The 21,894-nt window shown below is 41.7% G+C and overlaps 1 protein-coding gene across 1 annotated transcript in view; it reads right to left on the reverse strand.

Moving 5' to 3' along the window:
- Atg10 (autophagy related 10) overlaps positions 1-21,894 on the reverse strand; it is a 291,273-nt gene that overhangs the window by 218,979 nt on the left and 50,400 nt on the right. Inside the window, exon 3 of the mRNA XM_021208773.2 lies at positions 7,004-7,111. Within this exon, the coding sequence (XP_021064432.1) occupies positions 7,004-7,111 (108 nt within the window). The remainder of the gene's footprint in view (positions 1-7,003; positions 7,112-21,894) is intronic.

Below are 21,894 nucleotides of genomic sequence, written 5' to 3' on the forward strand. Positions count from 1 at the left end.
AGAAAACATTGACACAATGGTCAAAGAAAATGCAAAAAGCAAAAAGCTCCTAACCCAAAATATCCAGGAAATCCAGGACACAATGAGAAAACCAAACTTAAGGATAATGGGTATAGAAGAGAGCAAAGATTCCCAACAAAAGGGCCAGTAAATATCTTCAACAAAATTATAAAAGAAAACTTCCCTAACCTAAAGAGATATTCATGAACATACAAGAAGCCTACAGAACTCCAAATAGACTGGACCAGAAAAGAAATTTCTCCTGTCACATAATAATCAAAACATCAAATTAACATATAAAGGGAGACCTATCAGAATTACAGCAGACATCTCACCAGAGACTATGAAAGCTAGAAGATCCTGAGCAGATGTCATACAGACCCTAAGAGAACACAAATACCAGCCCAGGCTACTATTCACAGCAAAACTCTCAATTACCATAGATGGAGAAAACAAGATATTCCATGACAACCAATTTTACAGAATATCTTTCCATAAATTCATCCCTACAAAGGATAATATATGGCGATAATATATGGGAAACACCAACACAAGGAGGGAAATTACTCCCCGGAAAAAGCAAGAAAGTAATCTTTCAACAAACCCCAAAGAAGATAGCACACAAACATAATTCCACCTCTAACAACAAAAATAACAGGAAGTAACAATCACTATTCCTTAATATCTCTTAACCTCAATGGACTCAATTACCCAATAAAAAGACATAGACTAACTGACTGGATATGTAAACAGGACCCAGTATTTTGCTGCATATAGGAAACGCACCTCAGTGACAAAGACAGACACTACCTCAAAGTAAAAGGTTGGAAAACAATTTTCTAAGCAAATGGTCCCAAGAAACAAGCTGGAGTAGCCATTCTAATATGGAATAAAAGCAACATTCAACCAAAAGTTATCAAAAAATAAAAAATAAAAAAAGATAAGGAAGGACACTTCATACTGGTCAAAGGAAAAGTCTACCAAAAAGAACTCTCAATTCTGAACATCTATGCTCCAAATGCAAGGCCAGCCACATTCGTAAAAGAAACTTTACTAAAGCTCAAAGCACACATTGCACACCACACAATAATAGTGGGAGACTTCAACACCCCACTCTCATCAATGGACACATCATGGAAACAGAAACTAAACAGAGACACAGTGAAACTAAGAGAAGTTATGAACCAAATGGTTCTAACAGATATTTATAGGACATTTCATCCTAAAGCAAAAAAATATACCTTCTTCTCAGCACATCATGGTACCATCTCCAAAATTGATCATATAATCAGCCACAAACAGGTCTCAACAGATACAAGAAGAAATAATCCACTGGGCGGTGGTGATGCATGCCTTTAATCCTGGCAGGCAGAGGCAGGCAGATTTCTGAGTTCGAGGCCAGCCTGGTCTACAAAGTGAGTTCCAGGATAGCCAGGGATACACAGAGAAACCCTGTCTCGAAAAACCAAAAAAAAAAAAAAAAAGAAAAAGAAAAAAGAAAAAAAAAGAAAAGGAAATAATCCCATGCACCCTATCAGATCACCACGGACTAAGACTTGTCTTAAATACCAACAAAAACAACGGAAAGCTCACATACACATCGAAGCTGAGCAACTCTCTACCCAATGATAACTTGGCTGAGGAAGAAATAAAGAAAGATATTAAATTTAATGGAAATGAAGACACATCATATCAAAACCTATGGGACACAATGAAAGCAGTACTAAGAGGAAAACTCATAGCTCTGAGTGCCTCCAAAAAAGAAACTGGAGAGAGCTTACACTAGCAGCTTGATAGCACATCTGAAAACTCTAGAACAAAAAGAAGCAAATACACTCAAGAGTAGTAGATGGCAGTAAATAATCAAACTCAGGGCTAAAATCAACCAAATAGAAACAAAAAAGCTATACAAAGAATCAATAAAACCAAGGAGCTGGTTCTTTGAGAAATCCAACAAGATAGATAGACCCTTAGCCAGACTAACCAGAGAGCACAGAGACAGTATCCAAATTAATAAAATCAGAAATGAAAAGGGAGACATAACAATGAAATATATCTTAAAATAATTATTCTGTTTATTGAATATTAACAGTTGAAAGAAAAAAAAGGCAGGGAGATCTCTGAGTTCAAGGTCATCTGGGATTAAAGTCATGGAAGTACACACCTTTAATCTGAGCCACACCTTCTGCTAGAGACCTATGTAAGGACATTGGAAGAAGGAAGATTGACTCTCTTCTTTGCCTGCTTGCCTTGTGGGACTGAGCAACTGCTAGATCCTTGGACTTACATTCACAGCTGCTGCTGACCATTGTTGGGAGTTGAATTACAGACTGTAAGTCATCAACAAATTCCCTTACTATATAGAGACTACCCATAAGTTCTGTGACTCTAGAGAACCCTTACTAATATAGAAATGTTCAGAACAGAACTCACATGCGCTGCAGCCATGATGGAAGCAACTGGGATGGAGACAACTCCATGTTTGTCCTGCATAAATATTCCAGGAGCTAAGAAAGCACTTCGAGACAGACCCCAACCATAAGGAGGAGATTCTAGAGGCCTTGGCTGTTGTATTCAAACTGACAAAAGGATGCATTACGTACTGGTCCTTCAAGAAGAGGCATGAAATGATGTTCAAGCGATTGTCTAAGGCCCACAAGAATTGGAAAATGTGCTGTCATTACTGTACATCAAGAGGGACCACCAGACAGAACCCTAAGGAAACCTCTCAAAATGAACCTGGACTCCCTGAAGCTTTGGAAGTCTTGAAGAGTCACACACTCTCTACTGGGTACCAAAGCAAAGATGGCATGTCACAGGATTTCTGACTTTTCAACTTCCCAATAAAGCTTGTACTCATAGAAACTAAAATGACTGCGAAAGAAAGAAAGAAAGAGAGAGAGAGAGAGAGAGAGAGAGAGAGAGAGAGAGAGAGAGAGAGAGAGAGAGAGAGAAAGAAAGAAAGAAAGAAAGAAAGAAAAGAAAAGAAAAGAAAAGAAAAGAAAAGAAAAGAAAAGAAAAGAAAAGAAAGAAAGAAAGAAAGAAAGAAAGAAAGAAAGAAAGGGATGAAAGAAAGAAAGAAAGAAAAGAAAAGAAAAGAAAAGAAAAGAAAAGAAAAGAAAAGAAAAGAAAAGAAAGAAAGAAAGAAAGAAAGAAAGAAAGAAAGAAAGAAAGAAAGAAATGTTCAACAGCCAAGTATCAGGTAGAGCTCAGGAAGTCCTGTGGAAGACAGTGAGGAAGGATTGGAGGAGCCAGAGGGATAAAGGCACACAGCCCACAGAATCAACTCTAGTGGGCTCACAGAGATCAGAGAGCCTGTGTGGGTCTGACCTAGGTCCTCTGCATGTGTCTTATGATTGTGTAGCTCCATGTTCTTGTAGGGTTCCTAACAATGGGAGCAGGGTTGTCTCTGATTCTTCTGCCTGACTCTGGGACCCTTTTATTCCTACTGGGTTGCCTTGTCCAGCTTCGATGCAGGAATTTGTTCCTGGTCTTGTAGCTTTTTATGCAGTATTTAGTTGATGTCCCTGAAAAAGCCTGTTTTTTTGTTTTGTTTTTTGAAAGGAGAGAATGGGAGGGGGAATGAATCTAGGGAAAAGGGGAGGTAGAGGAGAGACTGGGGGAGAGAAGGGAGGGGAAACTGAAGTTGGAATGCAATATATGAAAGACAAATGAATAAAAAGAAAAAAGAAAACACCACCCTCTACTGGCAAGCGAGGGCTTGCATCACATTCTTCTCCTCCTCCTCCTCCTCCTCTTCCTCCTCTTCCTCCTCCTCCTCCAAATGTATACTACTGAAAACCTCACTACAAGTTTTTCTTTTCAGACATTTGTAACTTTTCTATGTACACTGATTATCAGGGAAAAAAATACTATTCTATCTAAAGTAAAACCCTTTTAAAATTCCATCAATTCAAAGTAATTCATCTGATTGGCCAGGTTTTATCAACATATACAAGTAAGCTGATTCGTTAGATTATAGATATTTACCATGTAACCCTTTATGGACAGGTTTGCATTCTTTAGAAGCAGTTGGAACTCAAACCAGTAAATACCAGTTTGTGGGATATGAAAGAGAAACAAAGGAACCATGCTATTACAGAAAATCCCTGCAGAGGAAGGGAAGAACAGAAAACATTTAAAATAATCTGCAGTTAAGAGAATCTGACTTGATTAGAAGGAAAATAATATCTATGCTATATATATACTTATGTATAGATAATCTTTTTATTTCTGTGTTTTTTCTTTGTTCATTGTTTACTTTCTTGTTTAAAACAAAGTTCCGTGTCATTCTGCTTGTCTCCAAACTTGCTATGTTGCTGAAGCGATCCTCAAACTCCTGATTCTTCTGCATCTGTTTCTGGAATTAGAGGCACACACTGCCACACCAAGCTGAGAATCTCTCAAGTACTCAGCTAAAGGCTAGCAAGAAATCAAGAGGCACAGTCACTTACAATACTGTATGTCTCAGTCAGCCTTAAAAGCATTCTCTCTGATTTGGGAGCTGGAAAATGAGACACCCATAAGAAAGCAAGCTTGCATAGATAGATGGTGCCTCCAAACAGAACTGCTGCATCAAACAAACAAATAAAAATCCCTAGGATTTCAAAGTGATAAGAAAGAAATAAGGGTTTCACTCTTTGAAGAGATTAAAAATAATATTTAAAACCATAATGGTCAACAGCTGAATCAAAAGATAGTAAATGTGCTTGGACATATTGTTTAGGCTATAATGACTGTCCTTTTTTCATTTAACATTTAACCCTTGTAAATGGTCACCTAAGAGGTCTTTCTAGTCATTGCATCCAGTACATGGATGGACCTTAATTAACCAACCTGTTATGGCTGCACATTACAGTCGCTTCTGTTTAATTCCAACCATAAATGGCAGTGTGATACACGCACTTCCTGATAAAGTTCTGCATGTATTTCTGGTTATTGTGTAAGCATCACTCTGAAGTTTACTCTGATGTAAAATCACTACATCAAAACCAGCATGTTTACTAAACTAAAGGCTGGAGATGGAAACATAATGAGGCAGGCTCAGCAAAGCGCCAATGGCGGAACGCTGCGAGGAGGGGGATTCCAGTGGAGCACTCCTCCCACATCCCTAAATGGTGAAACACACTGGGCAATGTTACAGATGGAAAAGGATGAGAAATTGATACGAGGTTAAATTTCTCTACTCGGTGTAGATTACACACACCATGTGTACAAGTTTAAACTCTGTCAAGTCACATCAGAGTCGGCCTCTCATACTGTCACAGCACTTTAGTGCTTTTAAAATCTCTGCCAACTTGCTTGACAAAAACCAGTGACTTTCCTTTTTAATCATCATTTCTGTTACCTTTATAAGCTAACAAGTAATGAATTGAGAAGGTTTCCTAACATATTTGGCTTCAGGTCTGGCGTTGGCTACTGAGCCACAAAGTGGTAATCAAGAATCAAGCAACCTCTGTGCAGCACTTAGCACCCCTAAGCACCGAATCCGTAAGAACGACTTGTGATCAAACACTGTTGGAGCAAGTTACTCCCAGAGCAGCAGCAGAACAACCTGTTCCTGCACACATGAAGGAAAGGAGCATGTCCACCTGACAAACGGCTCAGCGGATGAGGTGCTTTCCAAGTACACATGAGGGGGTCAGATCCGAGTTCACACCATCAGCACCCTGAAGTAGCTGAGAGTGGTAGCATGTCCTAGCACTAGGGATGTGAACAAAGAAGATCCTGGGTCAAGTGTGAGCTCCAGGTTCAGTGAGAGACCCTATCTGAGCAAAAGAGAAAAACACCCGCATGGACCTAACATTTGTATACACTGGGGTCCAAGATACACCCACACACATTATAGATACATGCACATACAGAAATGAACATGCACACACATACCAAAAGAAACATGTACACACAGATAGTAACATGTACATACAAAGAGATAGAAACATGCACAGAGAGAGAGAGAGAGAGAGAGAGAGAGAGAGAGAGAGAGAGANAGAGAGAGAGAGAGAGAGAGAGAGAGAGACAGGAGCATGTACACACAGACAGGAAGGCATGCATACACACGTATGCAGAGAACACACACACACATAAGGACACATGTACAAAAAGCCTCTGCCTTTTAAAAAGATGCTCAGAATTTAAACATTTGATTTTTCCTTTGTACTGAAGTAATTAGCTCCCATCAATCATCTTCCATCTGCTGAAATTCCAGTGCTTCCTGAAGTAAGAGTATAAAACTACGGTGTAGTCATCAAATAGAACGCTGTGGAGCCACTGAAGTGAACTATGGATTCTGTGTTTACTGAAATGTAAGGAGGTTAATGATCGTCTCCCTGGTTACCAAACACATGTATAGGAGAAACCTAAGGAAAATAGGTAGCATCTTCTAAAATATTAATAGTGTATACTAAAGGTATATGGGGAGTTATTTCAGTTTTACAGATTTCCCTATTGTTTCTGAATGGATATCTACAACTTCTCATATAAGAAACATATTAAGGCTACTTGTAATTTGATTTAAAAAAAAAACACTAAAAATATTCCAGAAAGTCACTAAGAACTCAGCACTTTAATAACATTTAATTCTGTAAATTTCTCAAGTCAATCAGATCTTCCTAAAGAATGAGACCTGGATTCTACACATTTCCAAATAACAAGAAAACTAGTGAAAGGCAGACTGGGCACAATTTAGATCTGTATAGGCTGAGATGTCACTAGATAAAAGCCAAAACAACAGAAGGTATTGTGTGTCTTCAGATCTAAGAAAAGGTGTGAAGGATCACTAGAACTGAAGGGACTCACAGTTTACACCACAATTGCTGTTTTCATTGCTATGAAGCAAATAATCCCTCAGAAATGAAGTTCACATACCTACTGCCAACAGTCCCAGGATCCAAGGGCTATTTAATTTTTTAACGTATAAGCATACATAAAAAAAACTGAAAGCTCTTAATGAATATGTGTCACAGAGACTGAAAAGGAGCTCATGGCACAGTAAACTACTCACCTCTGTAGGGAGACAAGTGCGTACACTGGCAAGTGTTCCCAGATGTGGTGTCGAGGTCTCATTCTTTATTTGAAACTGTGTTTTGCACATGTAGCCATCAGAACATTCCTGTGCTCCACCAACAAAGAAGACATGAAAAATGCCATTAATGCAAGAACCCATAGCTTGAAGAACTATCATGTCACTTGTGTTCTAAGCCATGCCAAGAGAAATCAGGCACTTTAAATGAGACACTGTGGATGACCAGACTAACCCAATGTACACTGTGTACTACTTGATAAATATCAACTATATTTCCCAAGCTTTTTTTGCTTATTAATGTTCCTCTTCTAAATTAATCTCTTCTACTCTTTTCAATCTACTAGCCCAGCACACCGAGGTCAGAGAGCAAAAGTTCAGGATGGTAAACAGTAAAAATGCACTTAACCTCACAGAAAGAAGTAGCATGTTGTAAGGAATGGTGTCCACTGGGAGATTTGAGGGTTCACAGCAAGGCTGGAAGCGAGCCTTATTGTCTCTTTGATGAAAGAGATGTCATAGAGCAATAACTGTATACAGCACCTCCCCCAACTGTCTGGGGAGCCTGTATTTTCCACTTTCTTATGGTATCTCCCAACATTCTGTGCACCGTAACCCATAACCCAAGAAGTTCTGTCTTAACACTGCACTGTTCCCTTGGCTCGGTGGCTCTAGTTCTGTCTTCAGGGGTCAAAGTCCTTTCCCATAGAACTGCTCTTCAGAGAGCTGAAAACAGGCACCTCATTTTCACATGTGTGTCAATCACAGACCGTTCTCGACCTTGCACTGGCTTGTTTTCTCTTTAGAAAACATTTTATTTCTGTGCAAGCACGTCTGGGGATATGTGTCTCTGTGCCTGTATGTACATGTGTGCCTGAGTTTCTACGGAGGCCAGAAGGCATGCTGGGTTCCTTGGATCTGGACTGACTCATGTTTCGTAGGCTACCTGATGAAGGTTGGGATCAAACCCCGGTCCTCCCGACTTAAGCAGCAAGTGCTCCTAACCACTGAGCCATCTCGCCAGCCCCTCTAACTGCTTTCCTTCCTGCTCTCTTATACTTGTTCTTAAATACAGCCATGTGTAGTGTTTATTGAACTATAATAAGTTCTATTTTAAGGCAAAGCTTGCTTGAATTCCATGAATTTATACAGAAGACTACAGTATCTCTCCATGCACAGATCTGTCTGCATGGGAAGGAATGAGTCCTCAGGACACAGCTACCCAGCATTCACACCTTAACAGGATCCAAATAATAATTAAGGAAGGAGAGGTTGCTTAATTTTCTTATAAGAGGGACATTTGAAGATCGAAACAGACACATGAAGTTCTGAGAAAGCCACACAAAAATGAAGAGTAGAGTGGTGTAGCTATAAGCCAAGAAGTGTCAGGCACTGCTGTAACCACAACCAGCACAGAGTGACAGGTTCAGTCTAGGAGCTGTAGAGGAAGCATGATTCAACAACTTGATTTCAGGTCTCTAGCCCCCCAGAAGGGAGAGAATGCCTCGTTCTTGTCCCATTTCATCTATTCATCTACTGTGAAGTATTACACTGTGCCACCTCTTGGGGGAAAATTACAATCACCATAATTATAAAGAGAACTAAGAAGCTGGGAGACAGCTCAGTGGCAAACCATTTGTCTAGCACACAGGCCCTAGGTGTGATCCCTAGCACCCCAAAATAAATTCAAAGGTTTTTTTAAAAAATTAGAGGAAGATAGATGTGGTGGCAACTTAAACATATCTTACAGTACGTTGGGCTGACAGCCTGCCAGCCCTTCCTTGGAAGCTTGCTACTTAAGATCAATTCTGTATGGCTGGTTCCAATCTATTCTGGTTAGTTAATAGGTTAATGAGCATGCTGCATATCATTCCTGACTGAACAGTAAACTATCAAATATCTAAAATTATTACTTTTAATTATTTCATTAATATTAAACATTAGAGTAGTTGTCAGAATTATTGTTTTAAATTTCATCCAACCTGCACTATCAAAATTACTGTATTTGGACAACATAAATTTAGGTAAGATAGCAAAGTGGCTCATCTCCTACCTAGCAAATATGAAGTCTAGTTTGATGCCCAGCACCAAAAAATTAATATTTGCTCAAACAGCACATAAATGCAATGACTACGTCATCATTACTATTCTGGTTTATCAAACACCCACTCTGTTTTTGGACACTAGTCTATTTTCTTCTAATGCCTGGGGAAAGGAGCTCTTCTTTAGTACAAAATCCAAACAGTAGCTATCCAGCCGCCATCATGTAATTAAGGAGACCCTGAGAATGATGCTAACAAGTACTAAAGAGTGCCTTGTGCAGACAGGCCAATGTAAACGCCCAAGAACTGTTACAGTCTAGTAGCCTAGGCCAGGGCACAATGCCTAACTCAAGTCTCCCCTTTGCAGTGACATTTTCTCTTAGAGTCAATACTCTTTCCTCGCTTCCTCACCTTCTTCTTATGTTTACCATTGTTTACAATTTAATTTGATCCACTAGGTCAACTAGTATTAAATATTCCTTATTTTTATTTCTCCCAGTAAATTATAATAAAACCAGAACCACTTCCTAGAGGAAGCCAGTGTTTCAATTGCAGAATCCAGACTACCATTCTGAAAAAAAAAAAAAAAAAAAAAAAAATCCCCATCCAAGTAGCCTGGGAAAAACCCAGATCATCACAAGAAGATAAAAGAACAAGGGAACTAAAGGGAACTACACATCTCACCCATGTCAACCCTCCCTTTCAGAGAAAAGAAGATGAAGGGATAAAGCATTTTCAAGAAACCTGTTTTTCAACTAAGTAAGGGAAGACATAGGCTGGTGTCTGCATTCATGACAGATGAGCCCGAGCCACCCACGAGTGTTCTGGAGACCATCAGCTTCACCTTAACACGGTACAAGCAGAGTCCAAAGGCCAACCTCAGGCCTGAGCCAGTGTTATCAGGTGAGGGCCGTACATATTTGGAAGCGCTGGGGCAACGTAGAGTAAAACCCTTTCTGCAATGGGATTGCACTGGTATTTACTCTCAACCCTAGCTGCGCATGAGACGATACCCCAGTGCTCTAAATGCTATGGCTGGGGTCTCATCTTAGACTGATTAGGCCAAAGCCAACAGCTTCTAGTGCAGTGTCTGCGTTAGGAACACTGAGCAGCTGATGAACTGAGCATTAAGGAAGTAAACGATAGCTGCCTAGAAAGAAAGGGGGCAGGACACTGATGAAGACCACGGTGAGACCCATCCAAATGCTGAAATCAACTCCACTACTACTCAATGTGAAGGTTTCACCAAGCTGAGACGGTAACCTTACACCCTGCATCCCAGCAACTTCACTTACCCAGCCCTGACCTAGTCCTCTAGACACCATTGCTAGGTATCTCCGTTATCAAGACATCTTGCTAACCATCTGCCATAAAGCAGTTGCTGTACCTGACTGTCACTGTAGAAGAGAAATGAACAGAGAAAATCCAGGTGCAATAGCTCAAATACCATAAATGAAAATCCAAAATACTTCTTTCTAGACAAATTTTCCCTTATCTAAACAGAATGCTCATTGCTAATTTACAATAAAACTCACAAATATGAAAGATTAAAACAGAATTAAACCTGTCTTCTAAAATACGATGAAAGCCTGGCGATGTATCTCTGCTGGTGGAGCACTAGTCTAGCATAGGCAAAACACTCAGCTCCTCCCCAGCACTGTGCAGAGTTATAATCCCTCATAACTGACCAGAAGCCCAAGGTCATTCTCAGTTCAATCCCTCGTACGAGATCAGTTTGAACTGCAAAAGACCCTATCTCAAAACTGAAAGGTCAAAACCAGGGGACTGAAACACCCTGCAACACAGGTCTGGAGGGATGGCTCAGTGGTTCAGAGCACTTACTGTTCTGTTAGAGGACTGGAATTTGGATTCCAGCACCCAAACTGAACTGTACATATACAATCTAGCAGTTTTTGGGATCAGGCAGTGTCACCAATATACCAATGGATCCAATTCCCCTTTCCAGCCTCCACGCCCCTCCCCCAACACAATGTGAATATATACATACACCACATACATATACACAAAATAAATAATAAAATTTATCTTAAAAAAAGAAAAACGTGCTGCACAGAATTTTAAAAAAATCAAAGGATAAATATAAAAATGTAAAAAATTGAGCTCTTGTCATAGAAAAGCACTGATTTCTTCAATATGTAAAACAGCTTTTAACTCCTCAAAATGCAAATAGTTATAACAAATCAATAAAAAAGACTAACGGCCCAAGGAAAATGAGCAGAGGATAGGTGGGAATATAGGCAGACAGACAGAGAGAGAGATAAGTAAATATGTGTGGATAAAAAGACATTCAGCATTAACCATAAGGAAAATGCAAATTAAAAATAATGTGACAACCCTTTGACCTATGGATCAAAGAACTATGATGTGTAACATACACAAAAAAATATGGGCAAACAGGCAGGATTCCCCAACACGCTGCCAGGAAAAAAAATGGAAATCAGTATTATATCCCTGAAAAGCAAGTTAGCAAAAGCCACCAAAACTTAAAATATATTGCTAGGTATGGTGGTGCACATCTATAAATGCCACACAAGAGGCAGAGGCAGAGGCAGGCAGATCTTTTCAAGTTCAAGACCAGCCTGGTTTACAGACAGAGGTCCAGGGCAGCGAGGGCTATATAGTGAAACTGTCCCAAAACCTAAAATAGAAAAGGAGAAAAAAATGTATAAATACTAGAGTCAGAAATGCTACATCCAGGAACTTATCTTACAGATACAGTCAGTCACATCTGTAGAAAGTGAAATTCCTTTGTTGGCACTAATTATACAGTTCTGTTTTCATGGCATAAGATCTAAAAATACCTGAGTAATCATCAATGAGAGGTGGTAATATAAATTATTACATATTAAAGCAATGAAATTCTTCACAACTAAAAAAAATTTGATAATTGTCTACAAGTATTACATTGAACATGATCCACGGTAGTCTTTAACTTTCTTCAAGCATTTATTAGATATAAAAACATATGTTATGTGTGCTTTGAATATTCATGTAGACAGATACCGACAACCTTTGCCTCACTGGTAACCTCTGAAATAATAAGGGAGCACAGAGAGAACATGTTTTATATTTTTTTAGTGTATGAATCTTTGTGCCTTTGTGCAAGTGATGCCTACTTCAAACAAATAGTCTTTTGCACATCTGCTTCCAGGCCATCATGCTCCTAGAACTTTTGGAGAGAAAACATCCTGTGGGTTCTATGGAGTCCCAGAGAGACCGGCAAGGTTTGTGGTGTATTGCTGACTGCATTTTGGATGGAGATCTAAGAATTCACATCCAACAGAACGTGTTTGGATTTGCTTTCTTACAAGCTGTCATAGGGCTATGCCACCCACACAGAGAGTGAGGACATGCCTGCCACAGTCCAGCCACACAAATAATTATGGGTCTTCTCTTGTGAATTTAATAAGCTTTTTACAAATCGCCTCTTTTTAAAAATGCTTTTATTTAAAAAGAAAGGTTATCTAACGTGCCTCGGCCGTGCTCTGGAATAAGGCATGGCACTGAAATTTAACCCAGCTGTCCAGAATGACTGGCTGGAGAAAGGGCCAGGCAAGGCCAAGGGAGGAGCCAGCTCAACTTTCTAGGTCATTCCTGGAACTGATGGACAAGGCCTTCAAGGTTGGTAGAGGCAAGCGGGGCAAGCCGGACCTAGGACAGGTACTTGAAGGTGAGCCCAAAATCATCAATAGCTTCCCCAATCTGATCAATTGAAGAAGGAACAAGAAGAAACGTTCCCACTGAAAAGCAAGGGTAAGCCAAGGCAAGCCTGCTTTGGGACATCCAGGGCTGCACAGAAAAACCCTATCTCAGAGAAATATACAAATAAAACAGAAAAGCAAGGCCTGACAGGTCAGACACTAAGATATAGAAACCCAGAAAATGAATGTTATGGATATGTTAATCCTTCGAGTTGAATATGTTAACATAATTTATCCCACAGGCATCCCAATGCACACCTGTTTCTAGCCCTGGCTATTTTTGGTTGTTACACTTTTCAAATGCATGTATGAGTTTTGCCTGACTCTGATACCTCTGGAAATATTAAATACAAAGCTGAGTTATTATAGCGTGACCAGATCCAGTGAAAGTAACTCATTGGGTTAGTACTAGCCTCTGGCTCATTTTGATAAAAACTAACAAAAGCAAAAATTCAAAAGTGGAAAAAAAAGGGATATAATATACTTCATTTTTGTGGAAGACTGAAAACTTTGAAGTGTATTAAATGTGACTTAGTAGAGCAGGGCAGAAGGATGAAGACACACCCTCAAGTATTAAGCTCCACCTGAGGAACTAGCCCTGCCTTTCTGTGGGAAAGAATCACATCTGGAGGTACTTGTTTCAGGGACTCCTCTGCTCACCATCTGTATAATGTAACTCCGGGCTGTCCTCTTACATATATGAGTTATCTTCTAGAGTCTCCCTTTTTCACACAGTGTGAAACAGTGAAATCTGTAGTCTGTTGACCAGAAGTAGTTACCTCTGCCACACTTTAGGCCATAGGTACTGAACAGAGTCTAAATATTATAGAGCCATAATGATATTATCAGTGGGAGGAAAAACAGGAGGAGAGGGGTTCAAGTAGGCAAAGGAATCGCATGGGCCACAGAGGAACCAACAGTTTAGAGCTCTGTTGTTGAAAGTTCTAAGGGAAACCATAAGAATACCTGTTGTGGGGGCTGCCAAGGAATGTGTGTTGCTCCTGCAGAGGACCCAGGTTCAGTTTCCAGCACCCTCATGGTAGCTCACAACCACCTATAACTCCAAATTCATGGGATCAGATGCCCACTTCTGACTACTAAGGCCTCTTGCATGAACATGGCATACATACGTACACTCAGGCATACACATACATACACATATTTTTTTACTTAAGAGTAGTTGTTATGGGTTGAATGTGAAATGTCCTGCATAGACTCGGGTGTTTGAACACCTGCCCCTCAGCGGGGATCCTTGTTTTTGGGAGACTGTAGAATCTTTAGGAAGTGGGGCTCTGCTAAAGGAAGTGAGTCGCCAGAAGCAGGCTTGGAGGGTCTATAGCCCAGTCTTACTACCTATTAACACACCGCTTTCTGACTGCTGATGTAATGTGATAGGCTGGCTCCTTCTCCTGCCCTTCTGCCTTCCCCATCATGATGCACTATCTCCTCCCAAGCTGTGAGCTAAAATAAACGCTCCCATCTTTAAGTCTTCTGGTCACAGCAATAAGAAAAGTAACCAACATAATGCCTAAAAAATTACTTATCATTCCGGACTCCACTAAGGTAATTAAAATTCCCCACCCAGTGGAATTCTATAGAGCTATTAGAAATAGATCATTATATATATACTTGCAAAGAAAGATGTCAAAGACTCAGGTATGGCTCAAGAGAAGAATGCCTGCCTAGCACTCCTGAGAACCAAAGTTAATCTTCAGACTCTCATCCTCCAAAAGCCCCAAATCATGAACCAGGCCTGTAATCTCACCGTGTGGGAGGCCAGGAAGAAGGGCCATGACTTTAAAGGCGATGTATGGAGACACACTACCTCAAAATCAATTAATTACAAGGGAGAGACAGATTACAGAAGAGTGATGCCGCTTATTTAAATAAGTGTTGGGTCATTGGGTGGAAAAAATATTTAAAATATACATTAAGTAAAAATAGATATTTTTTCACTTAAATTATATATATTATATATTGTTTCTATAATAATTATATATCATTTTCCTTGCAATACTAAATAAAATAAAGACCCAACACAAGAAAGAAAAAATAATAGTTCCCCATGTATAAACTAAGGGTTTTAGCACCAGTGATATAAACTGAGGACCAGAACATTCCAAAGTATGGTTGCAGGGAAGGATTTATTGTAGAAAGGAGGGAAAGTACAGCCAGAGGCATCAGGCAAAGGCCAGACTGGCTTGGAAGGGCGTGGTTCTCCTGCCTATCCAGAAGGCCAGGACAGACAGCAAGCGACAAGAAGGTAGCCTTGGTAGTTCCAGAGTCCCACCAGGAAAGGGAGCTTGAAGGTTTGCAAGAGACTGGCTTGCCTGTAAACAGTGCTGGAGGCAAACAAAAGGGCAAAGGAGACCAAGATGGAGGGGGAGGGAGGAAGATGGGAGGGGGGAGGGCAGGAAGCAAGAGAGCACAGCAAAATGGCAGGGTTACAAGGAATGAGAAGATGGGGCAGATGGGGCAGGGAAGCCCAGGAGCTGGATGAGAAGAACCACAGGTAGTTGTGACACTGAGGAGGCCTGGGGACCAGCATGCTCCTGGGTATGCTCCTGATGCACTGTGGTAGACACTCCAGGTACCATTTGCTTCTTTTGAACCTGACACCCCAGGGGGCTGGGATCTAGACCCAGAGGGAGCAAAGCCCAGGATGACCCCCAATGCTATGTGACTAGAATGGTTCTGAGGTCTTGAAGTGCAGGAAGTTCTGCACATAACTCCCCTCCTCCTTTCAGTTTTTGAAGTAACCCTTGTAGGTTCTGAGCTGTAATGAGACAAATGCCTGGGTTTCACCATAGTTTTCCAGTAGCATGATTTGAAGCCTACTTACAGCTTTCAATTTTCAATTCCATTCAACACCGAGAACTCCAGCCTGGCCGAGAGCTCCATGAGAACTCCAGCCCGGCTGAGAACTCCAGCGCTGTGCCCTTTTACAGACAAGCCTGTCTCCTGCTCCCTTTCCTGACAGGACTCTGGAACTACCAAGTTCACCTTCCTGTCACCTCCAGACCTGTCCCAGCTTTCTGGACAGGCAGGAGAACCACGCCTCTCTGAGCCTGTCATAGAGGTCAAAGCACAGCAAGAACTCTGGCCCCAGAGGAAAGGGAGTGGGAGAAAGCCCTGTCCATAAAAGAAAAAGGGAAGTTTCCCACGCAACCTAGTAACAGTGTCTGGGGAAAGAAGGCATGCTTAAGTGGACCGACCCTAAGCTGAAATTCCACCACCTGTACACATTTTTAAAGGATGGTCACATATTAGATGATGCTAACTAACACTCTTCTTGGACAAAGCGCTGAGAGGAGTTTAAAGTTCACTTGGTCCCACTCTCCACACAAGCACTTTAACTCAGACTTCTGCAATGTTAGCTTTTACAATTAAGCATTTTCTTTCCTTTCGTTCTTTCTTTCTTTCTTTCTTTCTTTTTTTAATAATGTTTTGTTTTCAGGTTTTTCCAACTTGCCCATTTTGAAGTTTCAATTTCTAGTTCATAGATGTGGGACCTCCATGTGTGCCCTCATACTTTTTATTATATTAAGCAATTTCGTTGGTGCTCCCAGAGCATTTCGGCTTATTTGTGCCAGAGGAATGGCCGATGATGTTATAACCTATTCGGGGCCTGCTGGAGAAAACGAAATTTTTTTTTCTCTCTAGCCCTGTTTCCAATTTAAGTTTGTAAAGATTTTACCGTTATTTTGTCTGTTTACCCTCATTGAAATGTTTTCAAAGGTTTGGCTTTGCTTTTCCAGTATCAGAGACTTAAAAGAGAAAAAAACATAAGATTGCTCAAACTCTGATCACCCCCTTTTCTTTACATTTACAGTTACTCAGAATCTGATCGCTTTCATTGTTAGGAGGATTCATACAATAATTAACTTTATACTTTATTAGACTGAAAGAAATGATAATTTTGATAAAAGAATCGGGTTGCCACGGCCTTGTTCTAGTTGCAAAGCACCGTCCATGCAGAGCAGTACTGACTAAGTCCCACTAAGCCGCCCAGCCTTGAAGGGAATGAAAGACCCCTGAGCTTTACAGCTTAACTCTTCAGGGAGAGAGGTCTTGCCATAGGAGGACAGGGTAGAGAAGGTAAGAACAACCCCCCTGGCATACGTGCAGTGCCGAAAGAGGAAATGCCTTGAAAACTTAAAACAGCACCAAGATCCCCGGCAGTACTGGAGGCTAGGTTAACCTAACCAACGCATCTTTTAGGCTCAGTGGTGAGCCTGTTCTGATGTGTTATAAAACTTACAGGTATCTCTTCCCCTCCTCCCTCTCTGGGGGAGAGGGGTGTGGGGGTGTTTTCACACGGAAACCTCCCCAGGTATCTGGGTCTCTGTACCTAGACACCCCTCTTCTTACAAGGACACGGGTCACAATAGATTCAGGACCTGTCCTAATCCAGTGCGACCTCATTTTAATCTTGACCACATCTGTCAAGGCTATATTTTTAAACAAAGTCACCAATACAAGCCCATGTGCTTAGGTGATGGTGGGAGAGGGGACAGCCTGTAAAGGAACTCAACTCTGTAAAAGGAAAGGCAGGCAGAGGGAGAAAGACAGCCCCATTCCCTGCACCCAACATGGGCATCTGTCTCAGAAAAACACCCAAACTGCAACTGCTCCAGCCTGAGATTCAGGCCACAGTCTCAGAGAAGTTCATTCTGGAAACCAAAATGACACTAGCCAAAAATAGAGCAGAGGGTACCAGCAGCTATTAAAGGGGACTGTACTCTAGGTTAAGCCCTGCTTCCTAACCCATGGATACTGCGAGACTAGAGAGCCAAAAAGAGCGTTTAACATTCACTGACTGTGTCAGAGAGGAAGGACAGGCGGGGGAAACAGACAGACAGGAGACGAGGTTAGGATCCACTGCGTCCCCCCACATTCCCTCCCTCCCCACACCCCCGGATATAACAAAAGTTTCTTGACATATTTCCCAGACTGAGTCACAGTCTCTGCCCTTCAAGTCATTTCCACTCCAAGTCTGTGCATGTTTAAAGCTCTTGCACAGAATCTCTTCTCCTTCTATATGAATCAGCGCTCAGTAGCAGTGTCTCAAGGAGACAACCTTCAGCAGTGGAGAAAGGAAGGCCAGGTGGATGTGCTGCATCAGCAACAGCTCAGCCCCTCACACAGCACAGGCTGTGAGCTTCACAGAGTCCTAGAATGTCCATGTTCTCCCCTCACGGGCTACTCATGCCCTCCGACTACTGTGTTCCACAGTTGAGGACTGCACACAGACCAAACCAACTGATGACCATAAAGCTAATCATGTCTTTACCTAAAATGTCTATGTATTTGACATTCATATAAATGGGGGACTGTACTGGTATCATACAAAATAGTCCTCTAAGTGTTTCTTTGACCTATGGACCATGAAATAAAACTCTAGATTTATCTCCCCACATTAAATAGCTAAAACTCTAACAAAAAAAAAAATAAATAAAAAATAAAATGTCTGAAGAAGGTGATTTCTGACCTTGCAGACAGACTGCGCATGGCAGTGATCTCTGGGAGAAAAGCAATAAGCAAGTGGACTCAAGAAGAGCCCCAGCTCACAAAGGTTTATATTCAGTACAGAGGAAGCAAAGTCAAACAGAGCTCTAGAGTCACTGGCTCCATAGAGACAAAGTTCTGAGTGGAGAAAACAGGGAGTCAACTGTGGGCAGAGTGCACGCACGCACGCACGGCAGCCACGGAGAGGGAACTCTGGCGACGGCCAGAAGAGCACGCTGCATCTGCCTGAGTAGTGTTCACGCATGCATGTAAGGAAACTGCTAGGGCCTGCGAACCACAGCCGGATGAAGCAAGCAACATAATCCTCAGAGCCCACACAGCGCCGGGAGTCTTTCAAATGCCCAGCTGCCAGAGCAGAAAGACGTCCCGACACGCACAGCAGTGAGCAGCATCCTTAGAACACCTCGGTGGTGGTCCAAATGAGACCTAATCGAAAGGCTGGTTGAGACCTGCCCAACTCTATCTTAAAAACAGTGTCTGAACGAATCAAACTGATGGGCAGAGGAAAGGAGGAACCAGGAAATGGGAGAAGTCGGTCACCAGAGTTTTAGTTGGGCGGGAATAATAGCTGTTGTCTTGAGCAATAAGGTGACTGTAACTAAAACCATCCTTGCAGACTTCAGCGTGGCTAAAGGGGACTGTAAATCTTCTCACCACCAAAAACTGATAAGGACTCGAAGTGAAGGACATGTTAATCATCCCAATCCAACACAATAAAGACATGTAATGAACCTTCCAAATGTAAGCACACCATAATATAAGCACAAAACAAAGTTTCTAAAGGAAAGAGAGAGAGACAGAGAGACAGAGAGACAGAGAAACAGAGAGATCAACTCCTGGAATTCTCAGTGCATCTTTTTTGGAAATGGAGTATGCAACATAAAATAACATTTAGAATCCAAAAAAAAAAAAAATGACCAAGCATACCCAGAAGACTAAAAACCTGACTGAAACAATAAAAAAAAAAGTCAGTGAACAAAATGGAACAGAAATGTACAGTGGGTGGAGTTAAGCACAGCGGCGTGAGAACAGCTATCAGGAGGCTCCTCAGTGGTTCCTCAAAGTGTGTGTGTGTGTGGGGGGGAATGACAATAATGAACAAAAAAAGACAAATTCAGAGAGTGGCTCAGGGGACTAGGGAGCTGGCTAACTGGTGAGAGTACTTACTAAGCAAGCGTGGACCCCAGCCTTGCATAGCTGCCTGGGTCTGCAGCCTTGCACCAAGGAGACTCACTAAGCCAGAGGAGCATCATTGCTTTCTGGAGAGGGAATCCAGCAAAACTGCAAGCTCCGGGCTCGTTCAAAGGCCCTGTCTCAAGGACTAAGGCAGAGAGCCAGTGTTCTCCTGTGCTTAAGTTAAACTTCTAACAATTAAAAAAAAAAAAAAAAAAAAAGTATCTGAACTGAAAGCTATACTACATAAAATCAACAGCTTATTTATAAGTCCAGAAGAAAATCTTACTAAACCTCAGGACTTAGCAACAAAAACTAACAAAGGAGACAGGGGAAAGCCGAGAAAGCCACCATTTGTATTTTGTCCAGTTTTGAGTTTGGAGAGCCAATTAAGCTAAGAGCAAATGAATTTCATTTTCATATCTCTAATCACTGTTAATAGGAAAAAAAAGGGCTGAATTTACCACGACTAGATCTGGTTTTGAACTCTCAGTTCTTCATTGGGGTCTTCTGCAGACCCAGTTACTGTAAAGTCGAGTTTGAAAGGCTTGCTACTCCATGTCTGTTTGAACAAGAGGCTGAGACTACGGCAAATGCCCCCAAACACTGCTCCCTTCAATGGGACCAGAAGCCATCTGTCTGTCCAGAAGTACTTGCTACCTGCCTACTACACCCTGTGACCCAGCAAAGCCACAGGGGCCAGACGCTGGAGATCATTGCTGCCCTGACCAGATAAGATCTTGACAGGACGCAGAAAATGGATAGGTAACATAAATGTTATCATTTCAGGCAGCAATAACTTGCAGTGGAAACAAGTAGGACATGAACCGAGTCAGAGAAGAGCACATGCATGAAGTCTTACCTAATCTTACGCCATATTGATACAGCCTGAGGACTGAGACAGAAATAGCAGTGGCTGGGAAGTTATGGGAAGAGCTGTCTCAGGCAGCAGGAGACAACGCCTCTGGGAAGCAGAGGTGTAACAGACCAAAATGAAGCAAACACTCAAGCAAAGTGTTAACTAAAGAAAAGCAACTCCAGGCCGAGAAGATCTGTGCAAAGGCCCTGTGCCCAGAAGGAGCGAGCACACAAGCAGAGTCAGATCATGTACAGATATATTGGTCACAACAAGGAGTTTAGATTATTCCCATTTTACTCTAAGTGCTAATGGTGAAATTATTCCAAATTCAAATCACTGGGTCACAGAATACCATTTCTTCCTCAAAAAGGGAAAAAAATCTATAATTACACAAAGACAAAACTGATTAAAGAGTAGTATATTTTCTTCCGGTGTGCTTTTACCATGACTTGTTTAAATTAGTTTTCAATCCCACCGTAAAAACAACTGTGAAGCCTACTTCTTTCATATAAGAATATTATATCATAAAATGAGTCTTACATCACAAATACTTAACTGCAGTTCAGAGTAGGAGGCCTGGCATCCCAGTGCACATGACGGTGATAACAGTTAATATCACATACTTGATGTCTAGAGAGGACACTAAACATGTGTCGCAGAGGAAAGGTGACTGAGGTACCCTGTCCGGCCGTTACTCTGCTCATTCCTTACAGAGCACCTACACAACCATCACAGTACACCCCGTAAGTACGTTCAATCATGTACCCACTGAAAACAGTCACACGTTATCATGAGACTTTCTACATGGCAGGCAACAGCTGTATACAGCTGCACATGGATGGCTCTGACATTCACAGAGAGTACAAACTGTTCACTATTCTTGTGAGTAAAGTCTTCTCCCTCATAATCTGGGGAAAACCAAAAACAAAAAACCTTGATTGCTTTAACGTTTCTGAAATACACTGCTAAGATTTTTTTTCTAGGTCTTCCTTCCAGCTCGACCACACATGTGAGAAAATGCGTATTCTGCTGCCCTTGGGTGTGGCAATTTTCTTCATCGTGATTGTTTTATTGATCTGGAGTTCTCTTCCTCTTGTTAGCTTGGGTGAGAAGCCACATTCCGATGCTGCTGTGGCTTCCCCTTCCTCAGCTCTCAGCATCTGTGTGAGCTGTGCAGCCCGCTGGAGAATCAATCACCTGAAAAGACCCAGGCCCCACGTAAGACCCTTACTCAAACGCTCACCCTGACCAGCCGAGAGTCAGGCACATTAGTCAAGCTACCGTCCAAGCCCACCCAGCTGCAGGCAAATGCCACCATGTGACCTTAGGCAGTACCACAAGAAAATGAAGTATCCTCAACCAGGAGACAGAGACAGAGAGAGAGAGAGAGACACAGAGACACAGAGACAAAGGCAGACTGACTGAGAGACTATTTTTGGTTCTAGATGAGGCTCTGGGGATACACTCCAAGCCTTATAAGTGTTAGGCAGCCATTCTTCTGCCCAGCCCCCCAGCCCCACCCCCGCCCCAGCCCCAGCCCCAGCCCCA

The sequence above is a fragment of the Mus pahari genome, chromosome 11 (assembly GCF_900095145.1).
Source record: "Mus pahari chromosome 11, PAHARI_EIJ_v1.1, whole genome shotgun sequence".
Classification (NCBI taxonomy): Eukaryota; Metazoa; Chordata; class Mammalia; order Rodentia; family Muridae; genus Mus; species Mus pahari.